Source organism: Lingula anatina, chromosome 3 (assembly GCF_051362555.1).
Source record: "Lingula anatina isolate TDL-2025a chromosome 3, LinAna3.0, whole genome shotgun sequence".
NCBI lineage: Eukaryota > Metazoa > Brachiopoda > Lingulata > Lingulida > Lingulidae > Lingula > Lingula anatina.
Window position 1 is genome coordinate 29,804,628 of NC_141769.1, and position 22,661 is coordinate 29,827,288.

At 35.6% G+C, this 22,661-nt stretch overlaps 1 protein-coding gene across 1 annotated transcript in view; it reads left to right on the top strand.

The window, feature by feature from the left end:
• LOC106157166 (uncharacterized) overlaps positions 1-22,661 on the top strand; it is a 52,942-nt gene that overhangs the window by 27,234 nt on the left and 3,047 nt on the right. Inside the window, exons 27-44 of the mRNA XM_087008105.1 lie at positions 8,453-8,603; positions 8,897-9,489; positions 9,732-9,824; positions 10,222-10,348; positions 10,775-10,866; positions 11,149-11,292; positions 11,617-11,718; positions 12,375-12,470; positions 13,224-13,480; positions 13,992-14,167; positions 14,711-14,857; positions 16,361-16,405; positions 18,413-18,577; positions 19,019-19,189; positions 19,655-19,806; positions 20,197-20,289; positions 21,427-21,586; positions 22,115-22,284. Of these exons, the coding sequence (XP_086864231.1) occupies positions 8,453-8,603; positions 8,897-9,489; positions 9,732-9,824; positions 10,222-10,348; positions 10,775-10,866; positions 11,149-11,292; positions 11,617-11,718; positions 12,375-12,470; positions 13,224-13,480; positions 13,992-14,167; positions 14,711-14,857; positions 16,361-16,405; positions 18,413-18,577; positions 19,019-19,189; positions 19,655-19,806; positions 20,197-20,289; positions 21,427-21,586; positions 22,115-22,284 (2,934 nt within the window). The remainder of the gene's footprint in view (positions 1-8,452; positions 8,604-8,896; positions 9,490-9,731; positions 9,825-10,221; positions 10,349-10,774; positions 10,867-11,148; positions 11,293-11,616; positions 11,719-12,374; positions 12,471-13,223; positions 13,481-13,991; positions 14,168-14,710; positions 14,858-16,360; positions 16,406-18,412; positions 18,578-19,018; positions 19,190-19,654; positions 19,807-20,196; positions 20,290-21,426; positions 21,587-22,114; positions 22,285-22,661) is intronic.

The following is a 22,661-nucleotide window of genomic DNA, read 5'->3' on the forward strand; positions in this document are numbered from 1 at the left end:
CATTTTCAGTGAACATATTACGTGGTATTCTCTGATGACCTTAAATTTACTTTCCGCACGGAAAGATTCTATTACTGATAATTCAGGTGCCTACTACACTAATTTCATTTACATATTATGTAGATTCAACAGCTCAGCTGTACACAGCTTTATCCTTATAATAATGGTTAATTGTGAATATTGATGATTCGACGTGATAGTTAAATCAGCACAGTAGGCAAGACGCAATACATCAAGTCTTACACCCCATTTCCATAGATTAGATCGACCTACTTTAGATCGACCTAACTCCCTGGGGGTTCACGCTAAATAGCTGTCAGCCGGGTGGACACGAAAGTTAATTACCCTCTTACAGCTTGTAGTAGGCGGGACGGACATTTAAGTCGGATTATCTGAAAGTAATCTAGTGAGACTCCCCGTGGGGATAGATCGATCTAAAATCTATGGGAATAGAGCCTTAATTCTGTGTTCAGCTTAGGTTTACTTATATCTCTGTTGAAGCAGATAATCCAAAAAATAGGTATAAATGTTGTATTTTATTTTAATTCAAAATGAGAATGTAAATATTATGATGAAGAGAGTACTTTTGGGTTAGTTTCAGCCACAACCAGTGCCTAAACCCAGCCACTGTGTTACACTGCTACTAGTATATCTGAGTGCTTCCTTTTTGTCTGATTTGGAAGTAATTTCTCAAGTAGATGAGTAATAAAAGTCATCAGCAGTCAGCATCTGTGGCTGTATAACAATTGAACAGAACTAGTAATATTATGAACAACTTGTCACTTATATCTTGGAGATTACATTATTTGCACATAGGGTATATTGTTCTTAAAACATTTAAAAAATATTCACTGTGTTAGTTCAGTTTAATCCTGCACTTTTGCACACATTTGTGACCTTATACATTGTTATGTAATTTTATTGGTGCATTTCACATTATGCAAAATATATTTTCTTATTTATAAAGTAAGGTTTCTAATTTATTTAAAGGTTCACAAGTCAATAAAGTGTAGAGAGCAATGTTATAAATGGAATGAATAAATGTCTTCCATATGTTGACTTGAAGTGTCTATAATTTTTATAATTTTTGCTTCTTAAAAATAGATGGAATAAATACTAGTAAGTGAATTAAAGATACATTTGCTCATAGAACAGCTGAATAAATCAAATTGTTCAGATTTATTTTTAAGTGGTCTGATCTCCTGGGCTTTATTCTCACTTAAATGTAAAGACTTTATCAAAGTTCCTTGAATGTGTGGCATTTTTCTTGGGCCTTATAAGCAAAAAACAAGGAATAATAAATCAAAATATTGACAGAAAGGTTGTGGACTCTAAGATAAATGAGGCAGAAGTGTTATAGCTTTATTGTAATTTAAGCCCAGAGTAACAGACAAAATTTTTACCTGATGTAAACATATATTTTTCTGAAACAAAGAACAACATTGTGTCAAGTTCAGATTTGTCATTTGGCTGGTTTTGTTTATTTTTTATTCCTTTTTGTCAGCAATATCAGCTGCCTGACTTACACAAAGTACACTGGACGTATCAAGGGGAGTATTGTTGAAGGGTTGTACTTACTAAGATGGAGTTTAATGAGATCCCAGATGACTTGTCAACAAAAGGAACAAATATTTCTAGGGCCATGGAAAGGAAATCACACAGTGATTTGGAAGCATTTTTGAGTGTTAGGTCCCAGATTTTTATTTGCTTCACATATTTTTACAGAGTAGTGTTATTGTTGTTGTTTTCTCTCACAGTGTGTCCATTGGGAATGCACTGTGCATCTTGCACTGATTTTTGTTCTGCATTTGTATTGAAAATGTTAAATCTAATAGGACTTGTAGGAGGAGGAGGAGACCTGTATCCAATTTTAGCTATATCATGCCAGGAGTTGATGACAGAATCGGTTGTTTTTGACTGGATTTTTCATAAGTTTTTGCTTCAAGGACTATACCAGGATATGTTTTTATAACAAAACTCTGCGTGCCTGGATATGTGGCATTGCAAAACAGAACATCATGTTTGGGGCTTTATGATTCACGCGGCTTTGTTTTTCACACTCTTTCTTATAAATGCGTTATGCATTGGAAGCTGGAGTAATTGTGAAAATTAGTGGTGGGATTTTTAGTCAGCAGTGAACTAAAAAGATAAGTAGTAGCTGAATGACTAAAGTCCTTTTGTTTTGAACATGCTCAGAACTGGGAAGTGCTTATCTTGGTGTCGAAACTCGATGAGTCAAACTTCAAAACGGGAAGCCCCTGTGACATGTTTTGAGAAAAACTTAGGATGGAGGCCAGTGCAGGTGAAAACATCCAAAGGTGTATTTGTTTGAGGTTATAGCTTGTAAATTATCAAAAAATAATGTAGTTTGTATAAAGTTCTCCATGTGGCGATGGATCCCCAAGCACAACGTTACCAGTGTGGCATGTGCCTCAACTCCAGCTTACATCACAACATCGAGATGGAATATGAGCGCAAACTCCACACCTTCCGTCTAGTGCAAATCTCTATAAAACAGGTAGGTTAATTAACTTCCGCATCGCATCACACCTCTGCTCTCTGCCTCCCACTGATTTTTATGGGTTGTTTCTTTAACCTGTGGTGGCCACAGAAGCTAAATTAAATAGCTGTAAAGCATGATTTGTTGGCTTGACAGAAAGAGCAGGTGATTTGAAGAGTGCGAAGGTCTCAAACTGTCCTCTATTTGAACCTGTTTTCTCTCAGATTGATGCCATTTTCTGCTATCTCTGCGTAATTAGGTTCCATAGTAGATTATTCAGAGTTCCTTATCAGCTAAGCAACTCATTTCTTTTAGAACAAGTCATTTGTAAAAGTAAATGACTAATTTTTTTTAAAATCACAGGCACAATATACACATCCCTATGTGACACCTCTGTAAGAATTCCAAATACATTTCAACATTCAAGTTTGGGTGCTGGTTCAAATACATGGTGAAATTTGGTAGCAGTTATAGTGCTACTAAATAAAACAAACAAACAAACAAAAAAGAAAAAGAAAAACAAAGCAGTCTGAAATTTTTGGCACTGTCTGTTATCATTGTCATGTACCTAGTTCATGTCATACCCCATCCCTTCCCACTCATTTCCTGTTTTCATTTTATATATGACTTTTTTACCATCCAGCCCACTCCTACTTGTATATATGATAACGTGTGGAATATATCTTGAGATTTATGGCTTTTTCAAATTGCACTTTTATCATATATATTTTCAGATCAATAAAGGCTTGGTAGCTGATGTCTGAGAATGACAAAGTTTTTTTCTTAGCAGGTGGATTCAAATTTTCAGAGGTAGACTTCATGACTGTCAGACATTTTATTTAATTTGCAAGAATAATATAAACGCGCTATATAATAGATACATAAATAAAATAAAAGTGCTTATGTTAGTTACCCACTGCAGACTTTGTTGGCATCATAATATTTGTTGTGTAGTTATTGTGTTTGTTAGGCATGGGTTGTGTTTGTTGAGCAAGAATTTAATTGAAAAGCTAGAAAATAGGAAATATTACAAATCCAAATATGTGAGGCATTTGAAACTTGCTTCTTATTTTCTTTAATTCAGATTATAAACTACGAAGTAGATTCTGACTATCAGCATATTAACATTTGTATTCCATCATTCTTAGGATAAGCAGGTAAAACTGTTTGATTTATTTATATGATGTTATTGGCACTTTTGTTTACAGTAACATGAAGAGTTTTTTCTGCTAATACAAACCACACATGAGTCCAGTCACAATAACAAACATTTACCTGGTAATACCTGGAACAACTAAGTTCAAGGTAATGCTGGTGATGTGAAAGCCCCAGGTCATGCTGTTAAAAATAAGTTAATGCAGGTAAAAAGTAAATTCCTGGTAATGGTGGTAGCGTGTAAGGCAATCCCAATATTGCGACATGTGGCTGTGACCTCAAAATATGTTGTTGTTTTTTTTATTTTTTAGTGATTCTTCATTTGTACCTTTGCATAACCTCAGTTTTTGTTTAGCAGACAATAGTATTAGTAAGTTCAAACCATACACATATGCTATCTAGGGAGAGAATGTGTATTTTTATACCATCAGTGAAGATTAAATTATGAGAAGAATATGCACATTTATATAAGAATTTAGCTGGGTTGCATTGGTAACTCACTCAGAGCCATGCAAATTGAAGGCTAAATTAATATAAGAAACAATCATTTAATTACTTCCTTATTTTTTATAACGAGGAAGTGATTTGAGACTATATGTAGAGTGCCAGATTAGGGCGTAATCTCACAAAAAGAAAAGTAAAAAATAAGATAGTGGATGTTTCATTTTTAGCTTTCAAATTGTTCTGAGTTATATAGGTACTGGTAGGTCCAAAACGTTCAGAGTTATATAGGTACTGGTAGGTCCAAATTGTTCAGAATTATATAGGTACTGGTAGGTCCAAATTGTTCTGAGTTATATAGGTACTGGTAGGTCCAAATCGTTCAGAGTTATATAGGTACTGGTAGGTTCAAATTGTTCTGAGTTAGGTTTATAGGTATATTCAAATTAGTGGGTCCAAATTGACAGGAAACATGAACTTATTTCCATAGGTTCAATAATGTATTTCAAAGTAAGTGAAATCGGGCAAAATTAGGTAACGCATCTGCACCACATACTGTGGACCCTGCTTGTGGTATCTGATAACCCTCTTCTCATTCTTTCTTCATTCGGAATTAATGTAAGATAAATGATAATCAATATCTGCATCTTTTCAATTCTTCTGACAATCTATGTATATCCAGGTACTCTCATTCAATCCTGGGTCTAAGTTGATAACTAAGACTGCATTTCCACAGATTTTAAATCAGTCTATCCCCATGGGGAGTCTCACTAGATTGCGGTCTGCCTGTCAGATTAGCCAACTTAAAAGTCTGTCCTGCCTACTAAATGCTGTAAGGGGGTAATTAACCTCCGCTGACAACAATTTAGCCTGAACCCCCAGGGAGTTAGGTCAATCCAGACAGATCGATCTAAATCTATGAGAACCCAGTCTAAGAAAAGTGGAACTGGGGGGTCATTTGGAACTGCTTGTATTCATGTTGGACCCTTGATTATCAAGGACATATTGATCGAGTGCCATATTTCTTCTGCTCTTGATTGAAAGTTGGATGCTGTTTGTGGATTGTTCATACCCTGTGGATTTCATTTTTTCAGAGAAAGGGAAAAATAACAGGGCAGAACATTAAATGTCTTTTGGAATTAGATTGCATGTGGTAATGTTGTGCTATTTCAATGGCAAATTATAATGCAATGTCTATTAGCTCACTAGGGGTTTAGGCTGCTGTATTACTGATTTCAATAATGGTGCTTTTTGGGTTGTTTTTTCCTTTCTCACTTAAAATCTTGAGCTATTTTTGTACTTAATATCCATTTAAAAATCTGTTTGAAATACAAAAAAAAAGTCATTGAGTAAACCATAAACATTAGCATTGGTCGCATTGTCTTTGCTTATGTTATACATCTTGGTTAGCCAGTGGATCACATTGATTGCATTAAAAACTTGTTTTAAGCTTTTAAACCACAAATGCCTTAGTGCTACCACACTTAGGGACACAGGGCTCCCCTTATCATTTTGGGCCTAAAAACCCTATGGTAAGCCATCCTTGTAGCCAGCAATTTCAAAAGGAAGGTTCTTTTCTTAAAATTTACTTTTTACCCCAGTAGTTGACCTCACCTGAAAAATGGCATAGAACCGAGGTCAAAGGTGGATTCAGAGTGGACCTTGTCCGAAAGGATGATTTTTTTTATAACCTCCTGAACATTTCCTGCCTGTAATCCTGTAGGCAGTCAGACCTTTCAGTAAGCAGAAGTCATATGAAGTGTTTTCCAGTGTACGCAAGACCTTTTCTGAATGAACAGGACGAGAAAGTGATATGACCCAAGTCTGTAGTTAGGAATTGTTTGATGACCTGTGTACCCATGTTTTAGTCAGCTTCCTCTTCAGGGGTGTTTCTAAATAAAAACTACTGTTTCTGGAAGTTTTAATAATTGCAGTTGGTTGCACACTAGTAAAAGGTAATTTTTATTCACACTATGATTTTCTGCCCAGTTTCTCTTTCAGAAACATCATCTTTTCTTACTCAGAGGAAACCCCTTTATACAAAAGGACAGTTCCTCAGAGCTTACTCATTTCCTGTTAGAGTACACATGAACAATTCTCTGACTATCTTCTTTCACAAAACTTAAAGTAAAGCAATGACCAGAGTTTGCAGGATCCATTTTGAGCTGACATCTAGTTGAGAACTATATAACTGCTGTTATCTATCATGAAAAATTGGTTTCCACATAAATAAGGAAAACTTCCTGGTGCATTTGATGATGCCAAACATTTTAGCCGTTCTGAGAAAGGTGAGTGCTAGCTGTTGAAGGGGGATGGGAGGGGGGGGGGGGCAACCCTCGTAACCAGTGGGATATTTTCCATCAGTCACCTGACAGGCAAGGGGTCTTCAAAAGAATTGTCTTTCCCCAATTTGAGTCTACTAATTAAGAGTTAAAAAGTTTTGAGAGAAAAGAACCCCTCTTTGAAATACATTGTATCACCAGATACTAGTAAATGCATGCACCTGTATTGAACATGCTGGCATTTTTTCTGTGCAAATTTGATTGACCTGGGACAGAGTATGAAAGCCAAACTAAAATGAATTAACTTATCTGTAAATATGCCTGTATATGAAATTGATAGCATTTGTCAACTAGCGCTATAGCTACAGATATGATGTAAACATAATGTACATAAACGGTGATTGCTTTGTAAATTTGAACAAAACCTTTTAATTACCTTCATGTGTTTGTGTCATTTCAGTAATTTGTCTGGAAAAGTTGATAGGAATTATTTCGATTTAAATGATAAATTGGGTTCAAGTCCCAAGGTTTTTTTTTTTTAAAGAAATTATACACCTTGAAAAAATAGTAAGTTAATGTACAAAATAAGATATTCGAAATTGCTGAGTAAATACTGTTTATCTGGAAAGTGGGGTCCTAATTATATAAAAAGTTACAAATTCCATTAATAGAAACTATGGTAATATTGTGCAGCAGTGCAAAGTGTAGGATTTCAGATTTCATATCCACAGAGCTCTTAAAGCAAACAGGTAAGGAAAAAATTTACATTGGTTAATCATTAACCAGCTTGTAAGAGCTTTATATCCTGTTCAGAAGGGATGAAAGTTCCAAATTTGAAGCAGTTCTGAAATATTTTTAATTTGATTTCTTGGAAGTTGTGCATTGGACCTTGTTGTTCTTCAGAAAGACATGAGGTTAAGTCTGATCACAATGTATTTAAACCATTCTAAAGCCAGGCACACCTTGATTCAAAGCTCATGTCCATGAATGCAAGTTACTTATTACAACCTAGCCTGACTGTTTTAAATCCGGCTTGTAAATTTTTTTAAACTGAGTATGATTGGCTGTTGACAGTATAGGGCAATCAGAAATTTAGAATAAAGTTGTTGACTGGGCTGGTTATAAATCGCTTCAAGTTTGAGATATACAACACTTATGTTTTGTGCTGTGTTCAGTTCAATTCTCAAAGTAAGAAGGTAAGGTCAAGGTCTGTGCTGGGAACTGATGAAAACTTTGATTTGAATGGACTAATTTTGGTTTTCTTGGATTAGAGTCAGTTGTTCACTTTGAAGTAAAATGAAAGATGATTTCAGTTAATTTAGCAAAGACTGTCAGATTTTTAGTGTTAGTGTTCATTTATATAAGCAGTGATATCTGATCAAGATTTTTGTATTTAGGGGTGGTTATGTAATATACCTGTATAATACTGGGGTAACACTAGCATTTTTTTCGCTTAGCCAAATCACCACTTTTTTGTCAATTTGTTATCGAAATGGTTATAATTTGACTAAAACAAGTCAAATCAAGCCCGTTTTCTTTAGCCAATTAAGGGCAGTTTTAGCATTTGGCTAAATTGGCGAGTGTTAACTCTACCCCAGTAATACATATAGCTAATAGATAACACAATATATTCTGGTGGTAGCAGTCAACAAGGAGATAAACTAACAAGTTTGAAGTCATCAGGTAAAATTGATCTTCATTGTAATAAACTGTCTGATCACATGTTATCAGTTACCGAAGTTCCAAAATGTCACCCGGTACAAAGTGATCGGATACACCTGTCCCTTCAATCAGATTAACTGAATGACATGACTTTTCAGCAGCTTTAGGGTTATTTACTTAAGAAAAAGCTTCCAAAATCTGAGCCCACACAAATTAAAGGCATGTCATTCAGTTAAATCTGATTACATTCAGTGACAGTTCCTAGGGAGTTGGATCGATGTTGTATGATAGATGTATTGTGAACTCAACCTTTGACTGTCTGGTCACAGATTTTATCAGTGGCTAGATCACCTGGGTTCAATTGCCAGTGATATGCAATATGACTCACACTGTGAACCTATGTTTTGTTTAGGTCCCAGAGTTGTTCACAGCTATTAGAGAAGCCACCAAAGAAGTTGTGAAGGACATCCACCATCAGCAGCACAGTAAGGAGGGCAGACCTGTGGATAACATGGGGGAACTCATGAGATCTGGGTGCCAGTTCTATGAGGTGCTTTATTCAGGTTAGTCTGCTCAGTTATTAGGATTATTTCGTTTCTGAATTTAAATGGATTAAAAAAGTTAAATTTCTGAATTCTTGATTCAGATGGATTACTGGTAAAGAGATGAAGCTTTTTTTTCAATGCACTTTTATGTTCAACAAATTTTTTCTCTTGTTTTGTTTGCTAAGAATTAATATGAAACTAAATCTAATGTATTTTTTCTTGCAGATAAGCTCATTTAAATTAAATTTTCAATATATTGTTTCAGAATTATGGTTGTTATATCATATGTGGTTCTTTATATTCTTACTAAGGGAAGCTATCAGTTGCCCAGAAGAAAGCCCCGGCATCTTTCATCGATGAAACAGTGCTTATGTTCAAGCAGAAAGAATCAGAACGCTCACAAAGACTGGCCCAAGAGAAAGAACAAAGACAACGTCACAGTAGTGGGACAAGTATACAAAGCCTTCCAGTCAACTTGGAAAATTCTGTCCAAGTTAAAGAAAATGAGCTTTCCTCACAGGCACAGAAGTTGAGAGGTAACAGCACTGATAGCACTGGTAGCAGCAATAGCGGGGACGTGTTCTTGACGAGTAGCAGCTCAGCGGAAAATTCACAAGATAGACTGGCCAAGCATGTTTCGTCATCTGACGACTCCTTGAAAGACTCCTCTGCGACAGAAACGCAGTCTTTAGTAAATCACACAGCGTCAGACGACAAACATCACAAAGATTCCAAAAACCTCATGAAAAGTGTTCTGATTGGTCAGAGTCATCTGCCCACTCCCGGGGAGCATAACAGAACTATGTTGTTCCAGATTGCTTTCGACGAAATCTGTCTCATCAGCCCTGACAAGAAAACTGTCAGTCTGGAAAGGAAATTTAAGGACATTTCATTTGTCTCACAGGTTTGTTTCTTTCCCTGGGGAAATTGTTGCAATTATAATTTCTATGAATGATTTCTGTGAATGATTTCCCATAAGAAATTGGTTTGCACTAAAAAGCTTGAAAGTGTGAGTACAATGTTTATGGTATAGCTTGTGTGCAATTACTGGTGATGCTCTTTTGTTAATGTTTTAAATAAGGTATTTTTTGGTTTTGTAAATTAAATCCTCAAGTAAAAAAAATATTAAGAGTAATTTTTTTCCAGGGTGTGAGAGAAGTGGACCATTTTGGTTTCATCTCCAGAGAACCGTGCGGCGGCTTCATGTGTTATGTGTTCAGATGTGCCGCAGAGTCAGTGGCAAGTATTACTTCTACTTGTGAACTTTCCTCCATTATCATTCAACAGATGTATTGTGTTGCAAATGATACTTGTCTGATACCTTATCATTGTCTAGGTCAGCTTTTGTTTCTGTCAGTATATATTCTGATCACTGTGTCTGTCTGTGTCACCACTGTTAATCACGTTAAATTTTCTGGGTGGCTTTGTTTGGTAGAATTCAAGACTCAGCATAATGGGATTATTCTTTAAAAATTGTGACCTTTTTTTTTTGGAGGGGGGGGAATGATAATGACAATGTTTTTAAGGGGAAGCTGTAATTTATATAGTAAATGTTATAAAAAAGATGTGTTGGCAAAACTGCAGCTCCTTTCAGAACTTTCATTCTATAAAGTATTAAATAATATCTTGGTTGTAGGTGGATGAAATCATGAAGAATCTAAAGCGTTCTTTCCACAATGCATTTCAACAAAGTGCCAAGAACCATGTGGTGTGTGAGCAGTGCCCCATGCACCAGCTCCACAAGTTGTGCCAACAAGTAGAAGGTGAGCACTGGATTACACAGACAGAATAAAGCTGTGGCACCCCCCAATGTGGCAAACAATTCTGTCTTCTTACAACTCTCTCTCTCTCTCTCACAGAGACAGAGAGAGAGAATGCATGCATGTGTGTACTTGTTTGAATAGGGGAGAAGGAATGGAGGGGGTAGAAAATTAACACTGAAACACTATGGCCCTTTATTGCCAGCACCCCCTGTCTGGAAATTATAAAATAACATACACAGTTAATGTTTCTTTGCCAGTGCATTCATCTAGATTTTTCTAAATCACATTTCCAATTTCAAGCAGGCTAATATCTCAGTACCTAAATGAAAAAGATGGTGCATGGTTATTGGAAGATTTAGTAAAGATATGCTTTAATCCATTTATCCTCATTGAAGATTTATAATAAAATTGATGTCTGTGTTCCAGGATTACTGCCTCAGAAAGCCTTTGCTCTTATCTACAGCAGAGTGGATGCTCTCCCAGAGGTGGAGAGGGAAGACATTATAGCAAAGTTCAAGGTATTGCCTCAATCTCCATGCTAGCTGCCTCCAAGAATGTACAGATCTTGGTATTCTGTTCAATATTTGATCATCATCTCTGTAGACTCTGGAAATAATTGATAAAAATTGTGTGAACTTTGAAATAATGAAAAATTTTATTTCGCTGCCCCTAACTGTAGGGCCACAAAGCCATTTCCGCCCCCTTTTTTTTTTTTTTTTTTTAATAACCCAAATCATGTCTGAGTATATTATTTTGTTGTTAAACTGAACCATATAATATAACGACTTGTCTCATACCAGGCAGAGGATCCATCCGGCTACCAGGAAATGAACGAGGTGTTGATGATGTTGCTACGGCAACTGTGCGAGGTGAAGCAGAGGGAGCATGTCCACATCAGTGACACTGGCAAGAGTGGGGGTGGTGGCGGTGGTGTGAAGCAGGAAGTAAGGACAGGTTTATAATTTGTGGGTTGTGCGTAGATTGCTTGCCAAACCCTGCCTTGGTGATGAGGAGGAATTGATAATTTGATCAGTAGCAGAACAATTAGAAAAAAAAGGAAATTGCTATTAATGTCAAATAGAATCTATTCGGCATTTTACATAATTATGCATATATAATGAAATTAGAGTGCCACAGAACTTTGCTGAAGTTTCAAAATCACAAAAACGAAACCATTTTTTTTTCTAGGGAAATAAAAAAACCTTGAAATATTTATATCTGGATTAAGCCCCTAATGGTAACTGGCGTATGTTGTATCTATATTTAAGTTTAACCTAGTAGACAACAAGAACAAGGCCAGGTTTGGGCTGGAGATGTTTAAGTCCAAAGCTAAGAAGTCACTAGCCAGTTCATTTGACATTTTAATCAGGGTGAGTAGAGGGCAGTATGAAATTCTGTTATCTGTGAGTTTTGTTGTGGTATGTGTCAGATGTTGGCCAACTTGTGTTAGAAATTTCAGTTGACACTGAAGAAGTTCAGTGGAATGATTGTGATTTATTTCAATTTTAAAATGGAGTAGCTGTTGTGCTGGTCGTTTCTGTTTGTCCGTTGCTGCCTTGTGGTTGTTTATTGTATAAATTATTGTATGTTTAACTTAAATTATGCTTGAATAGCAATTGATTATCTTTATTTGGTTTTTGATTTTATCATATTTTCTGTTTGATGCAAACAGATTTTGATTTCAAAATATTAATCTAATTTTATTAGTGATGACAAAATTATTATTTTCTATGTGTAGGAAATGTTCAGAGATGAGCAGATAGATGTATAAAATGGTCAGTGGCAAAGTCTGAATTTTTACTGCTAAGTTTATGATTATGACCCTGATATTTACAATCCCTCCATAAAAAACTAAGAAAAAAATTTCAACAAGCATTTTCTTACCCTTCCCTTCTGAAATACAAAAAAAAAAGTAAGTAGCAGTGATTTATCATAAACATGGAATGCAAAAGTTCAGATGGCATAGATTTCCATGGTGCTTAGCTGTGCTAGTGAACCCTGCGCTTGCAATTGTTATCATTCACAGAATAAATTGAAAGCTCCCCCTGAGCAGCACGCTAATGGACGAGAAAGAAGCTGGACCTCCTTGGACTTAGACAGTTCAGGTGCAACGTCTACACCAGTAAGTAAAACATTTCCACCCTCGGTTCGGATAGTATGTGGGGAAGTGTTAACTAAGTGTATATATCAAAGATGTTATCTTGATGTTCATAATTGTCATTATTTAGTTTAAATTATTTATGTATTTATTTCATTATCTGTAATTCATTTATATATATTTTTTTTTAGAATTGACAGCGTCATCAGTGTCATTTCTAATTGTTTTTACATATCATACACAAAGTTCCACATTTATATGGTATAATTTATGTGTAGTAAATCTTATGTTCAAGATCTTATGTTATCAGACACCTTGATAGTTCAGAGAACAAGGGTTCTGCCTGTGTGACAAATACTTATGGTTTAAGTGTTTTTGTGTTTGCAGTCATTATTTTTGAAATAAATTGATAATATATTATACAGTGATAAAAGTTCCTCAGTAACTGTAGAAAATATTTTTGTACATCAGATACAGCATATCAAGCTCTCCCCTCCCCCCTAGAGCAACAGAAATTAGAACTTGTAATTGCGTATTTTCTTGTACTTAAAGTTTAATTAATAAGTTATTCATCAGCATATTAAAATGATATTGACTTCAATTGTCAAGCAGATTTAGAATATTATCCTCTTTCAGCCTGTAAGCAGTAAACAAAATGAAATACTGCAGACACCATCTCATGGCTTACTGACCTACTGTAACAGGTAACCTGTCTATAGGAACCCTCACAGTTCATTGATTTTATAATATTATATTTTCCCTTTTTCCTCCCCCCAGGACTCCTCTGTGAGCAGCACCCCAGATACCACCCCCTGCTCCTCCCCCATGACCAAAGAATTCAAGGACCTCCCATGGGCAGGCGGAGACTCCCCCAGGGGGTCTGCAGCATCACAGCGGAGACCACGGAGTTCCACTGTCGGAGCCAACTTGACTGCGGAGCAGCAGACGGAGCTGAAGACCCTCCATACGAGCATGCACGGGAAGAAGGATCACCAGGAATGTGTTAAGGTGTCTACTCCCAGGAGGAGGAGCATGTGAGTTGAGGTTACAGAGGGAAATGCGCATTAAAGCCACATCTAAGAATGTTTAAACAAATCTTTAATTATAAGTGTAGATTAGTTATGTGGCAACTTTTTTTTTATTTTTTTATTTTTTATTCATTTATTTGTTTATTGTTTAGATTTGCTGCCTTCTGTGGCACTGTCAACCTCAGTCATAAGACCATCTTTTTTTACTAGCTAAAATCACATCCGAGTTCTTTAAACTTACACCTCAAGGTAGGGTGATATATTGATTGCAGCCAGTTTTATGATTGTCTTTGACTTGACCAGCCAGGCACCCCCTGCAGCACAAGGGGTTAACATTCTAACAATACAGTCATACCATCAATGTGGAATTATAAGGAAGAAAAATGATAAGAGCAAAGACATTTTATTTGCAGAAATGAGACTGAAGACAGTTTAATAAACTATGTAATTGCTTCAATATATTTTTTAAAAAACTATTAAAATGGACAAGGTGTATCTGTATTCCTGTATCTGTTAGGTTTCACCATGCCCAACAGCAAGGCAGTCAGTCCACGACCCAGTCCCAGGACAGCCATGGTGCCGGGGAACCTCAGACCCCCAAGACGCCCATACAGAGACGAGGGTCCTGGAGACAGGCCATCTTCCACAGCGTGGTCACCCCCACCAGCAAGTCCAGCAGGAAGTCCATACATGGTAACAGCTTTGATAGCACATAGACTATTTGTCAAACCATGAATCAGAACACAGGTTCTTCAGTATCAAAGAGTTTTATACACAAGATAGAATCTTAAGCCCCCTCCCCCCTTGAGCAACAGAAACTAGATCTTTTAATTATTTGTTATCTTATACTTAAGTTATTCATACAGAGTGAAATCTTGAAGTTGAAGCATATGTACCTATCTATTTGTTATCAGAGGTAGAAAATTAAAGTAGTATCATGCATATGGTTATAAAATATGTATTATAACAAAAATGGCCTTCTTGAATTTGATGATATTTGGGTAATTGATGTAAAAAGCAGTGCTACTTGCAACCTAGTTTCTGTAACTCAGCCTCAGAGTCTGGTTGTCCTTGAAATATATCTTATGTTTAGTAATAGAAGCATTGTAGAGTTATTATTACCATGTTACCATGGTATCTGTTGCCATGATACCTGCTACCATGGTATCTCTTTCAGTGCTACCTGTTGCCATTGACAACGCCACCAAATATGAACCACCTCCTTGTATATTTCAGTGGACACAATTGATGAGAATGCAATACTTGAAGATGAGGCTACTCAGAAAAAGAAATCTTCATCAGCAATCCGAGCTCTCTGGAAGAAAGCAATAATGGAAACTTTGTTGCTTATTCGCATGGAGAAAGAAAACAGGAATTTACAGGGTAGGTTCACATTTGAAAAGGAAAGTATCATAGGTACAAAAAACCAATAGATTGCAACAAAATATGTAGCATATGGGCAGTGGAAACATTGGGTTTTAGCAGCTTAAATTCTTTATCTTAATTTTTTTATTTTTATATTATGAAGTGGAAGGGAAATTAACCAATGTATGGAAAGCAGGTTTTATGGATATTTTTATATATTTTTTATTTTTTTATATATGTAATATTAAAAGTTAATTTTGCTTAGATATATATATTGCATGATTTTTTCATATTAATCCAGCTTTTATTGATAAGTAACTGTATGTACATGTATATCATAACCTTTTTACAAATTTCAGCATGTTAACATAATTTTCTCAGCACACTGAATAAGTTCAAAATGAATGTCTATATCAATTATCACCAAAGCACCATAACTGGCAAGTCTTCTAAATCTTAACCTATACATAGAGTACTATAATCAACATAGCTAGACTAAGTAACACATACAATAAGTGATATAGCAGTGTTTAATCCATAGACAAACTACGTATTAATCTATATCACCAACTTATACTCTATGCAAAATAGATATGTCAGGCATGTAAAGTTATGCTGTTATCAGAATTTACTTTATATTTAAAATCATATTTATTTTGCTTATATTTAAAATAATAACAATAATATCTGTTAGAGGGACTGGGATTTTTGAAGTCTTCCAATTGCTCTATGTTCCTAAGAATTGACTGCTGTAATGTCGTTAAGGAATTCCACACCTCTTGAATTTGAGAGATAAAATGGCTTTATTTGGCACTTGTTTACAGGCAGTCATGATAACAGTCATTTCAGTATTATTTAGTTGTATTGGTATAGACTGAGATTGTAGAATGGACGTGAATGAAATATGTGGTTGTGTGTGTGTGTGTGCGCGTGTGTGCGTGCATTGCACAAACCTTTTATAGTGGTATTATGTTTTATTAACTATTGTAGGTAAGAGTAGTTTATTAACCTGAAAAAGTTTTAAATTTTTTTGGAAGATGAAAAACCTTGCAATAGCTCAGGAAATACTGTCAGACTGAAAACAGAAATTAGAGCTATCACAAAGTTTTCAGTTCACTTTTCATGTAAAGAATTGAGGGTATGGCTAAATAAGTAATAAAAGAAAGTCAAGAATGATCTTTAAAACTGTTTTGCTAAATATTTGGTGTTTAATTTGAAATACAAAATTATGATCCAAGATCCGGTGTAGTGTGTGTATTGGATCTGGCAGAGGTTAACTTAATGTCCACAATAATCTTCTTTTGCTTTTCACTTACATATATTATATGTATCTCTCCTCTTAACTTAATTATAACCGTATAAAGGGAAACCACAGTACTAATAATAGCCACGACCTTGAATATAACCCTTTCCATTTGAATTTTAATCCGATTTTTAATTTAGTTCATTTTCGTTTCATTGCTATCTAGTATTTAGTTCTCTTTTATTCAGTTCCATTCTAATGTTGATTTGAATCCCTAGGTTCATTTATAATCTACGGAGAAAAATTAGTGGTGACATTTCCAGGTGAGACATATTTACTAGTCAGGATAATTTTCTCAAAATATGTGTGGTGTTTATTTTCCTATTCCTACTAGTGACAGCTGGTACCCTGAAAAAATCAGCTACCTAATGAGCTAAATTTGAACATAGTACTTCTATTTCTTTTAGAATATTTTAGGCTGCTGAGTATATTTTAATCATTTAGGCTGCATTCCATTCTTTTGTTTTTTTAAGAGGCAGTTCTTTCTTCTTTCAAATTTCCAAAGAAATCTGTGGATAATTTTACAGTCAGTTTTTCAGGGTAATAGCTCACACATTTGGTTTAAAGTTTGGTGGCAGGATTCGTATTTTGGCTGAGTGTTGCAGTGGGTTTGCAGATAAGTACTATGTGTTCAGATACTTTCAGGCTCTGCTTGGATTACATGTTTGGTTATGGAATGTTGAGCATGACAACACAATCCTATCTGTTTGTTTCTTTGACTGTTTTAAAGGCACAGATTAAAGAAATTGGAAAATGCATTTCCAAGAACACAACATTCCTGGTTTAAAAATGTATTATATTGGTGCCATTTTGTTTTGTTTTAAACTAGTTTGATGCTGTTAGTTTTTTCTTGCTGTGTGCAGTTTTTTAGCAATACTTCTTGTTTTTGATCCCATGTTCTAATATCTTTTTGTCAGGTAATCTTTCAAATCCAGTCACTCCATCCCTCCTTTAGACACCTTCCTTGCTTAAGTTGACCAAAGAATGTTTTATTTATTATTTTATGGGGACATAGAGGGAAATTGCACATCTAAGATATACTGACTACTTTTCATCGTTGTTGTTTTTTTTTTTCTCGTTGTTTATAGTTCCTGTTTTATGCCATATATTTGTCTCTGTATTTGAAGGTCATGCCCCCTGTTTTGTTAGCTAGTTTATCTTTATTTCTTTAATTGTTATGTTTATTTGATATATATTGTTTTGAGTGCTTTACAATGAACAGAGTGTAAAAAGCAAAGTTTAACAATTTTTGTATCAGCTAACAAATTTCCTTCATGAAAAAAAAGATGAATTAACATTTAGATAATTTGGTTATTGGAAACATTTGCTTTGCTGTGATATACCTTAATTTTTTTTCAAAATAACACAACATGTACCACAGACCATTGATACTATTTTCATTTTGGTTTCTGGATAGTATTTTTTATTTTATTTTTATTTTATTTATTTATTTATTTATTTATTTATTTATTTATTTATTATTATTTTTTTTATTATAATTTTTTTTTTTTTTTGGTAGGAGGGAAAACTTTGATTGTGTTTATAAGTTTCATTTTTGTAGCACCAGCATGAGTGTATCTTATCAACATTTTCTCAGGCAGTGTGTTGTAACATGCATGTGGCATCAAGACATTGTGTATAGTCACATTAACAGCATGATCTCATAGCATGATTGTATGTAGGTACAGGTTTATTATGTGTATATGGTATAATAATGCTTTCTCAAATCATTCCACATAAACCAGAAATCAGACTATTCTAAGTTCTGCCTGCTCTGTATATGCCCATATTTGCTGTTACTGTCACTGCCCTTATTTGACAGTAGATGGAGCCATAGTCTTTTAGACTATGAAACCAAAGGAAGACACTTTGAGTAAATTACTTTAACTGACACTGATTTATTAAGACAAATGTTGAGCCCTAGGGGAACTTGATTGTAACACAACTTGAGTGGTTCTGTCAATTTTGTTATCACTGGAAGTGAAGTGGAGGACCATTAAGAATGATTTCATTACTTCTGTGGTACTATATTTATTGGTATGAAAGACATGGGATGCTAACCAGTGATTTGATCTCAAGCTGTTGCTGCAGTAAGATTTTCATAGTTTGAAATTAGTCTAAGCTGTGTTTAAAGTTGCTGTGTAATATGCCTTTGAAATTTTACATCAGAATAGCTGTACATTTCTTTCTAAAAAGATTTCTCAAGGTACTAGAATCTTAAATGAAGAAAATAAAACAGTTAACTTCAACTTGTTCTCTCCTCGCCTTAGCTCGCCAGGACGCAGTTCAAGACAAGCGTCAGAGGCTGGACTACAAGGAGATTACGCCGTGTCTCAAAGCGGTGTCCAAGGAGTGGGAGAGCATGCTGGGAACAATGGAACAGATGACGGGAGACAAATTTGACGCTGATCAGCTGCTGGATGCAGTGAAGAGAGGTGAATATATTTGCTTTATCACAGCATTGTGTTAGAACTGGAAATATTTTGTTTTTGATTGATACTTTTGCTGCATGATGATTTTATTCAATGTTATTGTTTTGCATAATTTATCTGGAATAATTGAAAAGAGTGTTACAGTATTTGTTTTAACTTAATTTTAAAATCATATACTTGAAGTTTTATCCAAAACCTTATGATTTTATTCATGATGATTGTGAAAATGTTATTAACCTAATTAACTTATTATTTGGACATGTCGCTTAAAGATGATATAACTTTATTTTTAAATTATTTTTATATTGAATAAAACTATTAGAATAAATCTTACAAATGTGACATATGTAAGTGATTGGCACATTTGTCTACATTTGGTTGTTTGATCTTTGCTCGTTGAAAACATGAACATCTTGGTATTTATTTTCCTCTCATCTCCCGCAGGAATCCCCCGACCCAAGCGCGGTGCCATTTGGAGGTTACTGGTGGCGCAGCACCGCTTGCACCACCCTGGGGTGCTGAAGATGAAGTTCCCCAATGTTGAGCTGGAGACGCCGTATCAAGACTTACTGCGCCAGCTAACCACACACCAGCATGCAATACTCATTGACTTAGGTGGGATATACAAATAATAATAATAATAAAAGTGATTTAAAGCCCAAAATCCGAATATTTTGAAAAAAACTGCACAGTATAAGATACAAGTAATGAAAACTGACTAAAAAAAATCAAAGCCTCAAGCCCCAATAAAAATGTAGTGTGTCAAAATTGATTTGGTTGCTATAGGTTATCAAAAGGAGCTTGCAGTGCTAATGGGTAAATATTTGTGGTTGTTTATGTTTGTAGGTATATGACTTTACAGCATTCATGTCATTGTAAACTGACTTTTATAATTCAGTGGAACATAAAAGATTATATATTTGATTTACCTGTTGACTGTTTCGTCTGTTCACTCTGACAGACTTGGTCACAACTATCTCGAAACAGTCAACATGAAAATTCAAATTTCTGGATCTATCATAAATGAAAACTTTCTGACTACCAGAATCATGTCTATAAACCATGTGTTTTTTGCTCCAGGTCGTACATTTCCTACACACGAGTACTTCACCACTCCACTGGGCGTGGGTCAACTGTCCCTCTTCAACTTGCTCAAGGCATACTCATTGTTGGACACAGAGGTCGGCTACTGCCAAGGACTCAGCTTTGTGGCTGGTATCTTGTTAATGCATGTAAGTACACTTACTTTGCAGTCACTCAATAATTGTTGCTGCTTTGTTTATTCAAGGCTGTCTTGTAATTGGAGTCAGAGATCAGCTTAGACTAGAAGCCTGTTAATCAGCCACATGACTGGTATCTTGTTGATGCATGTTAGGCTGTCCACATGTAAAATTGTGTTTTTTTATTGTATCTGTATAGTGGACACAGCACTAGTCAGGAAGCCATTCAGGTGTGTTTTTGACTCTCTTTTTCAGTTTTTTTACCAGATTTTTATTTATTGGAACCTAGATGGCCTGTAAAAAAAGGAAATTATACTTTTTTCAGAATCCTGGTTGAACCTCTGATGGTCAGCGTCTGTAAATGATATTGAAATTTCATAAATGTTTCATTTTCTCCCTCAGATGCCAGAAGAGGAGGCATTTGATACTCTTATCTACATGATGTTCTACATGGGGTTCAGAAGACAGTACAGGCCAGACATGACCTCACTACAGGTAAGGAGGGATATTAGAACATGGGGTTCAGAAGACAGTACAGGCCAGACATGACCTCACTACAGGTAAGGAGAGATATTAGAACATGGGGTTCAGAAGACAGTACAGGCCAGACATGACCTCACTACAGGTAAGTAGAGATATTAGAACATGGGGTTCAGAAGACAGTACAGGCCAGACATGACCTCACTACAGGTAAGGAGGGATATTAGAACATGGGGTTCAGAAGACAGTACAGGCCAGACATGACCTCACTACAGGTAAGGAGAGATATTAGAACATGGGGTTCAGAAGACAGTACAGGCCAGACATGACCTCACTACAGGTAAGGAGAGATATTAGAACATGGGGTTCAGAAGACAGTACAGGCCAGACATGACCTCACTACAGGTAAGGAGGGATATTAGAACATGGGGTTCAGAAGACAGTACAGGCCAGACATGACCTCACTACAGGTAAGGAGAGATATTAGAACATGGGGTTCAGAAGACAGTACAGGCCAGGCATGACCTCACTACAGGTAAGGAGAGATATTAGAACATGGGGTTCAGAAGACAGTACAGGCCAGACATGACCTCACTACAGGTAAGGAGAGATATTAGAACATGGGGGTAGGAGGCAGGGATATAAAATAGTCTATGAAACTCCCATGTTTACTGCTTGTGTAGAGAATTTGGTATTATATGCTATGTATGCTACACATAGTAAGTCATGTAACCTTTTCATTTCGAGTTTGATAATTCACACACACACACACACACACACACACACACACACACACACACATATATATATATATATATATATATATATATTTTTTTTTTTTTTTTTTTTTTTTTTTTTTTTTTTTGTGGGAACATATTTGTTGTTTGTTTCTCGCCAAAGGATAGGCTTAGGACTTATTCTTTATGATTTTAACTCGGTCAACATAACTGCAGGATACTCTAGGAAATACTCTATATGAAATAAGGATTTTATCTAGCATATGAGGAATTATTAAAGCAAACTGTATGCTCATTCACTTAATGGTAAAGTTTTTGAGAATTGATTACATATACATCTAATAATATGCATCTTTAAGCTTTTAATACAAAATAACATTATAGATTAGCTCGATGAATATTCTTTATTTTCCAGATTCAAATGTATCAACTTCAGCGTTTGTTGCACGACCACTACAAGGAGCTATATGAGCATTTTGAGGAAAATGAGATCCACCCCACTCTCTATGCGGCCCCTTGGTTCCTGACTCTGTTTGCCTCACAGTTTCCACTGGGATTTGTCGCCAGAGTGTTTGGTAAATGACTCTGTTATATAATTGTAGATGTATTCTTATTGTACAGTTTAACTTAATATGCATGTATGCACCTGATGTTTAGAATTATATTGTACAACACATACACATATATTAGAATAACATGGCATAATTAAGTTGACCTATTTAATATTATTCCAAATCAGTTACATGCCTTATTGTTTTGTTAGTCTTATTTTCAAAAAATATAAACTTTAGGTAAGATACTGGTCTGTAGTGAAATATTGTCATCTGGTGACATAATATGCTACACTTCCCATCTAAGAAAGAGTGGAGGGGACCCTACTCAAAGGCGCCAATGCCAATGAGTTAGGTCCCACCAGCTAGTGCACACTAACTCCTGGGGGACTCATGCTGAATGCAGCCAGATTAACAGACTTACACGCCTCCTCCTGGCATTGAGTAGAAATCAGAGTAGGTTGTAATGATTCAAGTATATTAGAAACATGAGGAGGAGTGTTATTAACATATTCATGCATGGTCTGCAGTAGTCTTGGTGTTTTCTTCCAGATCTGATATTCCTGCAGGGTATGGAGGTGATCTTCAAGGTGGCGCTGGTGTTACTGGGAAGCCATAAGGAGCTGGTTCTGCAGTGCAGCAGCTTTGAGACCATCGTGGAATGTCTGAAGACCACCCTGCCTGAGATGAGTATGATACAGATGGAGAGAGTCATCAATCAGGTACTTAGTCTGTCCTCTTTCTTTCCTTTTCTTGTTTATTTCCAAATCTAGGTCATAGGTGGAATATTCAAAAATTGAATGTGCTAGAATACGTACATGTATGTTATTTTCCTTTAGGAGAATTATATTTTGACTTTGGCAAATAATTTAAGCTACCAGAACCTTCACCTCAGTATTACTTTCTGCACTATAGAACCTTTTGTATTTAGCAGGAAGGGTGTTTTTTTTTTTTTTAAGACGTGTGAAAAAAGCCCCCCTCTTCTTGCCCTGTTTCTTTTCAGTAAATTACGTTAATCTACACAAGCAATCATGAAAATAACCCAAAACTCCACGAAAGTTTTAATATATGTAATATGATACGACAGGGAATGTATTTT